Source organism: Geospiza fortis, unplaced genomic scaffold, assembly GCF_000277835.1.
Source record: "Geospiza fortis unplaced genomic scaffold, GeoFor_1.0 scaffold23, whole genome shotgun sequence".
Lineage (NCBI taxonomy): Eukaryota > Metazoa > Chordata > Aves > Passeriformes > Thraupidae > Geospiza > Geospiza fortis.
Window position 1 is genome coordinate 6996917 of NW_005054303.1, and position 12668 is coordinate 7009584.

At 40.2% G+C, this 12668-nt stretch overlaps 1 protein-coding gene across 2 annotated transcripts; it reads left to right on the forward strand.

Moving 5' to 3' along the window:
- The first annotated feature begins 4762 nt into the window (after positions 1–4762).
- Positions 4763–12608, forward strand: ZFYVE21 (zinc finger FYVE-type containing 21). 2 transcript variants are annotated; one of them, XM_005417912.2, is made up of 7 exons: positions 4763–4822; positions 6168–6336; positions 8005–8080; positions 8446–8537; positions 9342–9395; positions 10874–11016; positions 11845–12608. In XM_005417912.2, the coding sequence occupies exons 1-7, from the start codon at positions 4784–4786 to the stop codon at positions 11878–11880; spliced, it is 609 nt and encodes a 202-aa protein (XP_005417969.1). In that variant the 5' UTR covers positions 4763–4783; the 3' UTR covers positions 11881–12608. The 2 variants fall into 2 exon arrangements, with proteins under 2 accessions (XP_005417969.1, XP_030922202.1); XM_031066342.1 differs by lacking the exon at positions 9342–9395.
- Positions 12609–12668: the final 60 nt, after the last annotated feature.

The window sequence follows — 12668 nt, forward strand, 5'->3', positions numbered from 1 at the left end:
CCCTTCCCTTGGGTTGATGGGTTAAAGGACGCAGGGACGGGGCTGTCACTCGCTCCTCAGCGCTGTGCGGCCTCGGCGCGAAAATTCGCGAGCAGTTGGTGATGAAAAGTGTAGCGAACTCTGCAGTGTTGCTTTCAATGCTTATAAAGGTCGTTCTAGTTTAAAACTAACTGTATAAATTATTGAAGCAATGGGGCTGAGGTAGATCAGCCCTTCTGGCTCCTGGTGTGAGTGTTCGTGGTGTTAAACAGACACTGAACAGCTCAGTCTGTTTCAGTCAACTTTGCTTTTAAATACTTACCGAGTAAACAGCTCAGTGATGGTGATACTTTTAATTTCACGTAACGAGAGTTGATTGTTGCCAGTCGCTGCATCCAGATGCACATACAACATAGAATCCATTGTTGGTTTATTTATTTATTGCCAGCGTTCTGTGGCGGGGACACACGCCAGTGCATTTAAATGTGAGCGGAATGCAGATTTATTTTAGTGCGGATTTCAGCCGGGGTCACCCAGCAGAGCGTTCTGGGGCAGATCCGGACGTGCTGGGTCTGTTCTGCCTGGGAACACCGAGTCCTCCTTCGGTCAGGAATGGAGAGCAAAACTTCTCCCTCTGCCTCGTATCTCTTCAGGCAGAAAGTTCTGTGTAATTCAACTAAAGATTGTTTGGGGACTGTGGTAGGATCTATTTCAACTTGTTAGATATATAGAGAGAATTAAATCTGTATATTTTAGATACATCAGTCTGATGTGTGTTGTTAGTTTGATTTTTTTATTATAGTTCTGCTGAAGGTATTCGTTCTCCTTAAAATTCAGCTTTTCCCTGTAATCTGCAGATCTATAGGCTGAGGGTGTTGAATTGTGACTGAATGTGCTCCGTGATATTTGCTATTGAGAGGAAGTGTGATAGAGGTAAATGTTTAAAATGCATTTGTTAATGCAAGATTAGGACTATGAATTGTTATTTTGTGGTTAGTTATTTCACTAGATTTCTGGAAATAAATTTTTTTTTACTAGAAAAAAATTTACTAGATTTCTGGAAGTATGTTAGAGTTCTGACATCCCTTTAGTTAACAATTGCCTAATATGTTGCAAACTTTTGCCTTAAATAAAGCAGGTATGTGATACACAGGGAAGCTTATAAATCCCATGTTTTTGTTAAGAACAATTAAATTTAAAGATACAGGGTTATCAAGGCAAAGAATTAGGTGAGAATACTGCTCTTGTTACCATGTCAGATGTAATTAAAAATGAAGTGTCTATGTCGAAGACAAGACCTTGAGTGGTATTAGCAAATTCTGATCTGGCTTTTCAAATCCATTGGCTTTTGCTGTGCAGCCAGTAACACTCACAAATCCAGTAGTTTTATTTTTCTTATGCAAGAAGAGTCAACTGGCTTATTTTTTTAAATTAAGACCACCTAAGGATTATGGCAGTTGTTAGTTTTGTGCAGCTTGTACAGCATTGAAATATAATTAAGCTTTAAATTTTTTTATCACAAGATATACAGTCTTAAAATGTCAGTAACTATGAGGAATTTGAAATGCAAGGCTGGAGCAGGACTACTGAAAAGTTTACTTTTTAAAGTAATCTTATTTGTAATAGAGGTAATGAGTTCAGGGGGATTTATGAAAGTCTGTGCTGAGCATCATTGAACTCAGGACAGAATTTAGAGTGTTGGTCTGTGCATGTGCCTTCTCTGACTCAGAATTTCTTTGTTAATCACCAGCAGAGCTCAATTGATGATATTTCTGCTAAGGAAAGCTTGGACTAGAAATTGAGTAAGATGTGTCAGTTTGCCTGCAGAGGTGGCCAAGCCTTGTGATATCCAGCTGTGTAGCAGATGTTTCCGTGGCTGAGGAGCACTGTGTGCTGCAGAGGAGCTGACAGCTGTGCTGGGAGGGTTCCCTCCCTGGCTGCAGGAGGGAGCTGAGCCCTCCTGGCCAAAGCCAGGCTCAGGCAGTGTCAGAGCACCTGAGCTCTGCCTGCCCTGGGTTGGCATCCTGCCCTTTCCCCCTCTGGCCAGCTGTGCTCCAGGTGGGATTTCCTGAATTTCCTCCTTTGCAGAGGTTCACTGTGTTAGGGAGCTCAGCCAGGGGTTCCCATGCATCCCTTCTTGAATCACTCTGTTATTATTTATACAAATAAAGCATGTGAAGTGTAACTATAGATTCCTGGCCATCCATGGGATTCTCACCTCTGGCTGGATCTGTGGGATTATGGAAATAAGTTCTCACACTTGAGCAAACCCACGAGAAGTTTGCAATGAACCAGCTCTTGGTATTTTTAAATTAATGCCAAGATCCAACAGCTGTTGGGTGTTCTTCCATTTTCCTCTTTTTAGATGAAGTAAGCTGATACTGGCATTGGTGGTTGACTGCACGTGAAATGAATGTACTTCTGACATGAATTCTTACTTAATTTCTTGCTTCACATCTTTTTATTTGAAGACATGAGAAGTAACTTGGACACTGTGCTTCCTTCTCTGTTAATGTGATAAAACTCCTCCAAGCAATAAATTTAATTCAATGCTAGTTGCTCTCTAATTATGTCAGTGTATGGATGAATAGGAAAAATTCACCTTTCAGGATGTTCTCAATAAATATCTTGTCCCAGGCAAAGCAGAAAGGGACATTATGCAAATGGTTCACTCCGTTCTGGTTACTTAAAGCAGAAATACGTTGAAGGACCAGTATCTTGAGCTTGCTTGTGTCAGAACATTTTCCTGAGAAAATCCCATTTTGCAATGCCAGCTGCCATGTGCTACTTGACTTGTGATTTATTGAGGATTGCTGTTTATATCAGGCAGGGCTGTCATCATGGGTCTGGAATTCAGAAATATTTTTCTATAGCTTGTGTTAAATAAGAGGATGGATAATTCTGTTCCTTCCTAAAAACCACTTTTATGTTTAGCCTAGCATTCTCTATAAAATCTGTGTAGAACAGTATTAAGAAGAGTTTGGGTTTGATTTTTTCCCCTCTAGCTTGTGACTTGTGCTTTCTGCATTTTGGCAAAAAACAAATTAAAAACCCCAGCCCAGGCCAACTAAAAAAACCCCACCACCACCAAAACCCAACCAAAAAGCTCCCAAATATTTTCATTAAGAAAACTAATTAGAACTCAGGTAAATTCAAGGCATATCAAAATCATTGCCAGGTCCAGCTCCCAGACAAGCTATTAAACTACATGTCAAAAATTAAAACCAGGTAGAACAGAAGATGACATTAGCTGTGGAGTTCTACTTGTTACAGAGGTGAAACCTGGTGTGTGCTGGAATTGCTTCATGCTGACATTATTTATCAGTGAGTGTTGAAATAGCCTTTTCTGCAGCCATTGTGAAAAGATGTGTTTGGATGCCTGAGTTCAGTGTTAGTTAAAGCAATTCAGGAACACTTCCACTGCTCTTCTGTGTGGGATTTAGAAACAGCTTGTTGTAACAAATTCTGCAAGTAGGTGTTTACCTTCCACTACAGTGACTGCCATTACTGTCTGATGTGTTAAATGTCTGTTTAGACAGCACAGCCTTTTATATAAACTATTACCAATTATTAAGAAGCTTGCACTCCAAAAGGACATGAAAAATTTCTGGAGAATTTTTAATTTAGCTGCTGTAACATTTTCTTGGCTGCAGCTGTTGGATTTGTGACAGTGATTGAGTATCTGCTGGAGCAAAAGTCCCTGAATAGAAGCTGTTGTAACCTGAGGGGATTTATAGAAGAAAAAGGGTTAAGTATTGAAATATGTTAATTAAAGGCAAAGGGTGATTACTGTGTACTTAGCAAATAGCCCCTGCTCAGCTCAGGGCATGTGGTGAAGAGGACATTCTGCTGTAGTCTGAGATAGTCTGGTTTGAGGAGTTGCAGGTTCTAGAGTTATATAACCTAGTACAGGATCTAACCATGTTCTCCTGAGTAAGGCAGGCATAATTTTGCATTAATATTTGCAAGTAAATATTGCAAAAATTGCATTATAAGCCTCAGACACTGGGGTTTGATATGGTAGATAAAAATATGTAAAGTTGTGTTGAAAATCCAGTGACCTAAGGGTTGAGTATCAACCTTTTGGTAAGTGACTTTCTATACAGAAAAATTTGATTGTCCAGCAGCCACTGATCACTTCTGGTTGTTAACACAGTCAAAACTGTCACTCCTTAAACTCTACTTAGCTGGAAGGGAGAAACTCCTTCAATTTTTTTCTGTCATTTTTTTGAAAGGAGTGTGGGTGTAAGTTTGTTTTAGAAAACAGATATTTCAGGAAGTGACTTTTTGTAGCTGGAATAAGCATTAGGTCTTGGTGGCTTGGAAGAAAACCAAGTGTCTCTTAGCATGTTTCAAAAATGTGTGAGTATTGAGAGCATTAAATTGTGTAAACAATGTTTTGGCGAGTCAGCAGAGCATGGTAGTAGAGTAAAGTGAGGACAACTTACAGAAAACCAGTTGACTCTGGAATATGGGACTGTCTAGATAGCCAAACATTATCAATGTTTGAATGGTAAATAATTCTGAGATGTACTTTTGCCTGCTGGCAGGATGCACTATTCATTAGGGGGAAGTTTGGCAGCTTTTTTTTTTTTTTGTCTTGCAAATGGAGATGACATTATTTTGCTACATCAGTATTAAATGAAAGCTATTCATGGTGAAAAGATAAGAGATGGAAATTTGTTGGAGGTGTTTCTTTGTGGGGCATAATATGAAGCTCATTCTTTGTATATGGTGGTAGAATTAAAGGTTTAAAAAATTGTAGACTAATCTTAATTGTACTGTTTTCTAGTGCCCAAGATGTATGCAGTGTGATACAAAATTTGACTTCATAACTAGAAAGGTAAGATAAATTAATAAAATATGAAGCAGTAAGTGTTGCAAAATACTAAAATTGTCATATTTTGAAAAGTAAACCAGGATTTGTCTTGAGTTTGGAAGAGAGAAATTCCAGTTAAAGTAGAAAGTGTAAACTACATAATTAGGCTCACTGGATGAAGAGAAAACACTAAGTTCTGTTATTAATGGTAAGAGGTCACTGTGGAAACCAGACTGGTATGCATGGAGAGTGTGACATGGGGAATTCTGCAAAGCACCCTCCCAAAGAAGGCCAGCAGTGATTTTTAGGAGGGAACATCATTCCTTTGTATAATTACATTGACACTTTGTTAGCACTGGCTTACAAAAGTGAAGAAAGATGTGAAAGTGTGACTTGTAGTGCCGTGACATAGTTCATGTTTTTTTAATTTAATTGTTTGGAGGGAGAGGGAAGGAGAAATTTTTAACCAGACACTCTCATATGTTATACCAGATGACAAGCTGCTGTGCTTCCCTTGTGTTAGGTGTGGGGAGCAATTGGAGGTAGCCCTGGGAAATAGGTACTCCAGAGAATTTTGCAGAACATTTGGAAGGAAAGCCTAACACTGACCAAAAGTGCAGTGTTATCAGTTCCTTGTATCAAACTTTCAGGCTTGCTTTGAGCCACAGATGAGTTCCTGCTTGCCTGGGAGTACTTGTTCTGTCATGAGAACCTGCATCAGGAAGATCTGCTGGCACTGTCACACCCCTGATCTGGAGCACAGGCCACTGGTTGCAGATTTAGGGGCTGTGAAACACACTGCAGTACTCGTTCTGGTTTCACAACTTCACTGGATTTGTGCTGTGCTGCCTGATACTTCTGATAAAAGGAATAGCTTTAGGTTCTAGGTATGAAGATTTTTATATTTTTCCCATGGGAATAAGAGAATAAGTTTTAAAAGAGATAATTAAGTTTTAAAAGAGAATAATAGTATTTTCAGTTGAAGAAGAATAAAAACTTCAGTTGAAGAAGAATAGAAGCTTCAGTTGAAGTTCTTCAAGATCTTTTGCCAGAAGTGCGAAGTGACCTGGAAACCACTCTTCTCATGGGTTTTTATTGACAGGGAGGTGAAGGATTTTCTGGAAATCAGAAGACCCTCTTTTCTGCTCCAGAAGCATCTTTAGAGAGTGCCAGCAAAGGCTTAGAGTGCTGCTGTTCATATTATACTCAGTCCTTTGTGTCCAACCTTCAGAGATTCCTGCCTGCCAGTTCATTCCTGTCTAACAGTTCATTTCTTCTACCTGTCCCTCAGCTTACACCTGAGAAACTTGTAGAAACCTCTTAGTTTCCTTAGTAAATAAGTAAAGGAGGTGTTCTCTCGTGCTTTTAGCATCACTGCCGAAGGTGTGGGAAGTGTTTCTGTGACAAGTGCTGCAGTAAGAAAGTGCCTCTGCCTCGCATGTGCTTCGTGGACCCCGTGCGGCAGTGCGCCGAGTGCGCCCTGGTCTCGCAGAAGGAGACCGAGTTCTACGACAAACAGCTCAAAGTGCTCATGAATGGTAAGCACCCAAGGTCCTGGTTGTGTTTATTCAAATTCCAGTGAACAGCAAGAGCAGTGCTTCTTATCCAACAAGCTGTGGTTTTGTTTCCTCTTTGTTGCGCCTCTTGCTTTGCAGTTAATGATTTTGTGTTAGGGGTTTATTCAGAGAGAGGTTCACACTTCGTAGTCAGTGTTTGCACCTCTCAGTTTGTACTTCTTGGTTTTGATGAAGAGTGATTTAATTAAAGCTCAATTTTTAATACCTGTGAGAACAGATGAGTGTGCAGTTGGCATTTTCCTTGAAATAATGCATCTTTCAACCATATTCCCGTTACATTAAATAAGGATGAAAAATACTTTAGAGAATATTCTAACATTTTCAAACAAGATAAGAGTGCTTGTTTCAAGCTTCATCTGGGAGCTTTGATCTTGTCCATGGCCTACAGCTGTGGTTGGTGGCAGATCATCATGAGTATTCAATTTTCCATAGGTTTAAACCTTCACACAATACAGTAATTCATGTTCCAATTACATTTAGAAAGCTGAAACTTCAGTTTTTAAACTGATCCTTCAGTGCCTTTTGATGATCTCTCAGCATGATGCCAGTATGCATATAATGGGTAAGCTAAGCCCCAGATGTTCCTGGGGAGATCTGGGTTCAGAAGGGAGTGTGCTCATCCTGGAGCATATAAATCATTCTTCACTCTGCTTTACCATGAGGGCGTAGACGAGATTTTAAATCACATCTTTTAAACTGAAGAGTTTTTTTTAAAGCTAATCCTGTTTGCTTTCATGTTCTGAAGTTGTTCTTGACTTGCTGTAGAGCCACAGATGGTGGTCAGAGAGGTGGTGGTGGTGGCTGTAATGTCTTTCTCCAGCCTTGGTGCTGCTGTCTCTGTCTCACTTCAGCAGCACAGGCTCTGTGCTGGGGGTCAGTGAGCCTGGGTGAACTGTGAAGTAAGGAGGTGAAACTCCAGGGCTGCATGGTTCAGGTTATGAGGATGGATTGCAGACCATTGGGCAGGGCTGGATGTTGTTTTCTTCATTTCCCAGGCCAGCAGTATTGGGATTGGGTAACACAGGGAACATGAGGAGGAAGCAAAGGGGTCGGGCGTGTAGGGCTGCTTGGAGTTCTGAGTCACTTCTCCAGTGGAGCAACAGTGACTTTCCCCTTGCCAAAGCAGTTTAGAGGGGGAAGAATCAACATGAAAACTGAAGTTCATTGACCTCACAATAAGACTGAGCCAGCCTTCAGTAATGAAAAGGAGATGTCTTTACAGTTTCTTAAGCACAGAACTGAAGGTCACATCCTGCTATTAAATTGAGGTTTTTTAATACAGAAACAATCATTTTGTTACAGTGATGACAGAGGGTCTTTAATTGCCTGTCTTTGCCACCTCCAAATCTCTTCTCATTTTTAAAAGCTTCCTCTTGGATATCATCTGCATTTCTACACATGGGAGAAATGGCATAGCATGTGTGAAAGGTCCTGTAAGTCAGAACATGATAATTAAAGATCAGCTTTTTATACTTGAGTGTTTTGCTGATGTTAATCAGTTTGATATTTCAGTTATTCTCCTATTTCACTCAATTCAGTGCATTAGTAAGTAAAAGTTAGCTGCTCTTTCTGATACTTGAATGTTGCTTCTTGAATTCTGTATTAGAATACTAAACCATTTCTTTCCAGGTGCTACATTCTTTGTAACTCTGGGAACATCTGATAAATCTGAGCTCATGGTTTGTCGACTTTCCAACAACCAGAGGTGAGAAAGATTGATAGAAACTGCACTTGTAAACTATAGCATTGTTGCACTTATAGCTCTATTCTTACATAACCTAAAAAAATAGGAGAGTAACATGCCCTGAGGATACTGGAGAGAGTAATCAGACTGAAAGGGTAGATCCAACAATACTGGAATGTTTGCTTGAATTTACTAACAGAGTGGATCAGAATGTCTTGGAAGGGTGAAATTTCAATGAAAAGTAGTATTTTCTGCTTGATTTCTATCCCTCCTCACCCCAAAGAACAGATAAACAATGTCACTGAGAGATTGTTTAATTTTTTTTCCTCTGATTTGGACTTGATATTGTTGAAAAGTGAAAAAACCCTTTTTCTTCTGTTATGTAGATACCTGGTTTTGGATGGAGACAGCCATTATGAAATTGAAATTATACAGATTTCAACTGTTCAGATACTTACAGAGGGATTCACTCCTGGAGGTAATTTTTTCTTTTAATATAAATGAACTATTAAGAAAAAAAAATGAAGCTGCAGTTACTGAGCTAGACAGTGCACTCAGTGTGTAACTGTGTTGGTTACAACTGCTCTCAGAATAGAGCACAGTCTGTGAGACCCTGTCCCATGTGGCTGCTGGGATTTGGGGGAACACCTAAAGATGGAGAAGTTCCCCCACAGCCTTAATGTGGGAGAGCCTCTCGATAAACCTGAGTAAAGGTGGTTGTCACCTGTTCTCTTGGGTATGTACAAATATTTACTGATTTAAGAGCTCATAGGAGGGAACTGTTAGTCTTTGGTAGCTTCCATTTCAGAATCCAGCTGGGATTTTGCCTTGACTGGTTCAAACATTGTTAACAGAATGAAATGGGGGAGGGAGAGTAAATAATTCAACTATCCTTTCTTAATTTCATTCAAGACAAAGGGGTGGCCACATGAAACTGGTAACATCTAAATTGGAGTGCAGCAACTTAACTGCCCCATCTCTTACCAGATTTTAGAGTATTTCAGGATGAACCTGAATATGAATTGTCTGAAATGAGAACAAACAAGGTCAGGAATTTCAATAATTGTTCTTTATCAACACTTCTGTCACTGCTGGGTTTTTCTAATTGCACAGCCCATCTGTGCATTATTCAGTCAGTACAGCATGTTAACTTGAATAAACTTACCTTGGTATTTAATCACCCAGGTATATTGCTGAGTCACTTAATGCTCCTGTAATTCCTTGTTCACTACTCTTCTGATTGCCTTATCTCTTTTCTGCCTGCCTTCCTTGTTGATGGTAGAAAAAGATATTCACACTTACACCAGCCTCCTGGAGAGCCAGCCTGTTACTGAAGGTATCTGCAGTGCCTTTCAGCATGACTCACCCAAGCATGTCATGGCCCCTCACCTCTTTCTTCTCTGCAGTGCTGATTATTTGCTTGATGCATAATTGCTGTTCAACTTGAGTTATGTTTGAATCTGACATGTATCTGTTCCTTCCCATATGTCTGTTTAATAAACCAAGAGTGAATGTTTTGTAACACTCTGGAGGAGAACTAAAGTACTCAAGGCGTTCTTTAGACCGAAGTGCTGTTGTCCATGCTGGGAGAAGGAGAGATGAGAAATGCTATCTGCCATAGTACACAATGTTACAGATCACCTGCTTCAGCAGGTTGCTGAATTGAGCATACTAGAAATGAATATACTCCCTGTGTGCTGTCTGGAAAGGCTTTGCACTGAAACTGTTAATTATTGGCTTGCTTTTACACAACTTTAAAAGAAAGGCCTCTTTGTTGTGCAAGGTGTGTCTGTCTTAGTAATGCCAGATATGGGCAAACTGGTCAAGGCTGTGGGTGTGTGATTTCCAGTGGTTTATCTTTCAGTAGATCCTTAATCCATTATTCTGACCAGTAGGTGCAGAGAAGCAATTGATGAAGTTGAATTTCCAGTTATCCTAGGAGAGTAGAAAATAGCTCTTTTATAAACCCTGTTGTGGGCTTCTGATTGGGTTAGGTGCATTAACAGCACTAACTAGATTGAGTTTGGCTTAGATTGTGATTTGTTTTGGCTTCTCAGATATTGCAGTAAGAGCCTCCAGGGGCCCTCTCATGCAGACACTTCTAAAAAGAGCTTTGTAAGAAGTGTCCTGTGTATTCTAGTGCTGTTCCTAGGGCTTAGTTTATGCTCCACTGCTGCAGGAAGTAATGACAGCAATATGTCATTCTAAAAGTTCTTGTTAAATGTCTGTATTTTTTGCTTTGGTTTATCTTCATCTCTGCAGCCTCAGTAAGAGATACAAACACCTTGCTTACTGCACTCTTGGCAGAGCAGCGTTTTTGGCACCAATTTCCTTCAGGAAGTAAATGATGTTGCCAGCTGTTCTGTAACCTTATGTAAGCATCATTCCAACCTTTGCCAGGTTTGGAGGGACTGCTGCCTGCTGTGTCAGACTGTATCCAGCAGGACCCTGCTTTGCCATCAGTTTGATTGGACCCTAAGCCTACAGACTGCAGGCTGCTGTATGAAACTGTAGTAACAATGTCTTAACATGGTGCTAGTAAATCATGAGGGTGCTCCAGGTGTGTGGCTTTACCTGAAGGCTGATGCAGGTTCTGCCTTGGTGCTTGGCAGAGAGAATGAAGCAGTATGAGGCTGCAGGTTCCATTGCCTGGCACTACGAGCCGTGGTCATTGAGCTCCTCAGATCCAGCAGCTGCTTGTGCTTTGCACTGAGCAATGAGCACATTTCTCCAAACATAGTCATGAGCTGGAAAATGTTGTGTTACTTAGTTGGTAAAACCTGCTGCTGTTCCAGATGTTATTTCTCTTTTCAGGAGGCAACACTCGTGCCATAGGAATGATCCTGCAGTACAAGGTCCCAGGGTCAGAGGAGGTGATGCAGATGAAGTTTACTGCTGGTGAAGACTTCAGCTGTAACAAGAAGCTCTCAGCAGCCTGGCTGGCAGCTATGCATAAGGTAAGCAAAGCAGCCAATACTTAGACAAGCTGAAGAAAATCTTTACCTAGGGTGTTCAGCAGCACCACAGAGAGCATTCAGCCTTAGGAGTATTTCTATAATTTTTTTATCAAGGATTTCAGGGCCTTGTCACTTAGAAAACAGAAGCTATGGCTGGGTGTAATGAACACGACTTCAGCTTTCTGCTCAGAGACCTGAAGAATTTGTGCACTCTGAAGGGTTTCCCAAGATCTCATATATGTTAGATGAAAAGAACTAAGAATTTGGCTTTAAACTTCCTTGGATTTTGTTACTGGCTGAGGAATGTGCACTATGAAATACTCATTTGACTCTAAGTTCAGCTAATTGTTTTTACTACTTCATGAAGGTTCAAGGAAGCTGTTGATTTTTGGAAATGGAAGACTAATCTTTTGGTGCTAGGCCCTGTATGGTAATGAAACTGAAGGTTGATATTTGCTAAATCAGAGTTACGGTGGGAAAAAACCAAAGCCACATTCCAACCAGTCACCTGATGGATTGCTGATCAGAACTGTCATTTATAATGTGTATGGGCAGGTTTGTGGCTTTTTACTGCTTTATTGCCATTTTAGAACTCCCCAGGTGCCCCTACCCCAACCTTTACTCTGCTCAGCACAGTGTGCTCAAACTTCTATCACCATGCAAGTGCATTCAGCACTTCCTGAATGCTAGCACAGGCCTCAGATGGAGGAAAACGGAGGAAGAATTTAAAGCCCTGGATTTAAAGGAGGTTTTTTGGAGGGGTGGGAAGCAGATAAGGTGGCTGCAAGCGAAACTTCAGTTAACACTGACATTTTCCCTTTCTGTTAGGCAACAAAACTTCTCTATGAGTCTCGGGACCAGTGAGAACTGCAGCTGTGGCCTCCTGAGGGCACACACAGACACCAGCCTCCACAGACCTGCCTCTCACTTTGTGCTGATTTGACAGCTGGAAATAGTTGCTGTTCTTGACTCTCTCTCATTCCAGCGTGGTTCATTATGTAAGAACTGGCAAATGCAATGTGAGTATTTTTTTGAACCATGAGTATTCACGGTAGTGTGCAATATGTATACAGTTAATGCTTTAAACAGCCTCACCTTTTAAGACTTTGTATATTTTGCTAAGCCTTTACTGGCACTTAATATGAAAGTGACCTGCACTACAGCTAATGTACAGCACAACTTTTATAGTAACCATTATATATACTGTTTGCTACAGGAAGCAAACAAATGTGTATGTCTCTTCTGCAGAGAATAGCTTTTGGGTATAGATCTCAGGTTTTTCCCTCTATCCAAATGTTTAAAATCAATGTACAAAAAAAAAGTCTGCCTTAGATATGATTTTATAGAAATCACGTGGGTTTTTTTAAACATTTAATTTTAAACATCTAAATTTTTCATCGAATACCACCAAATTTGACTTGTATGAACTTGATCATGAAACTTCACTTCTGTAATAAGCTTCCAGAATAATTTTTAGTTTTGTATTTTCTTTTTTGGTAACGAGCTTTTGTTAATCTAACTGTAATGCTATCTGAAATTGTATACAATTTAATGTACAAATATGAATAAATTAATTCACTTATTTAAAAAAAGAGGTGTCATTTAATTTCGTAATATACAACTTCTTTAGTAATGGCCACCATGGTCTCTGA

Coding starts and splice junctions, on each gene's coding strand:
- ZFYVE21 (XM_005417912.2), top strand. CDS start 4,784: ATGCAGTGTGATACAAAATTTGACTTCATAACTAGAAAG. Junction 6,337..8,004: donor GCTCAAAGTGCTCATGAATG/GTAAGCACCCAA, acceptor ATTTCTTTCCAG/GTGCTACATTCTTTGTAACT. Junction 9,396..10,873: donor GAGCCAGCCTGTTACTGAAG/GTATCTGCAGTG, acceptor TTCTCTTTTCAG/GAGGCAACACTCGTGCCATA.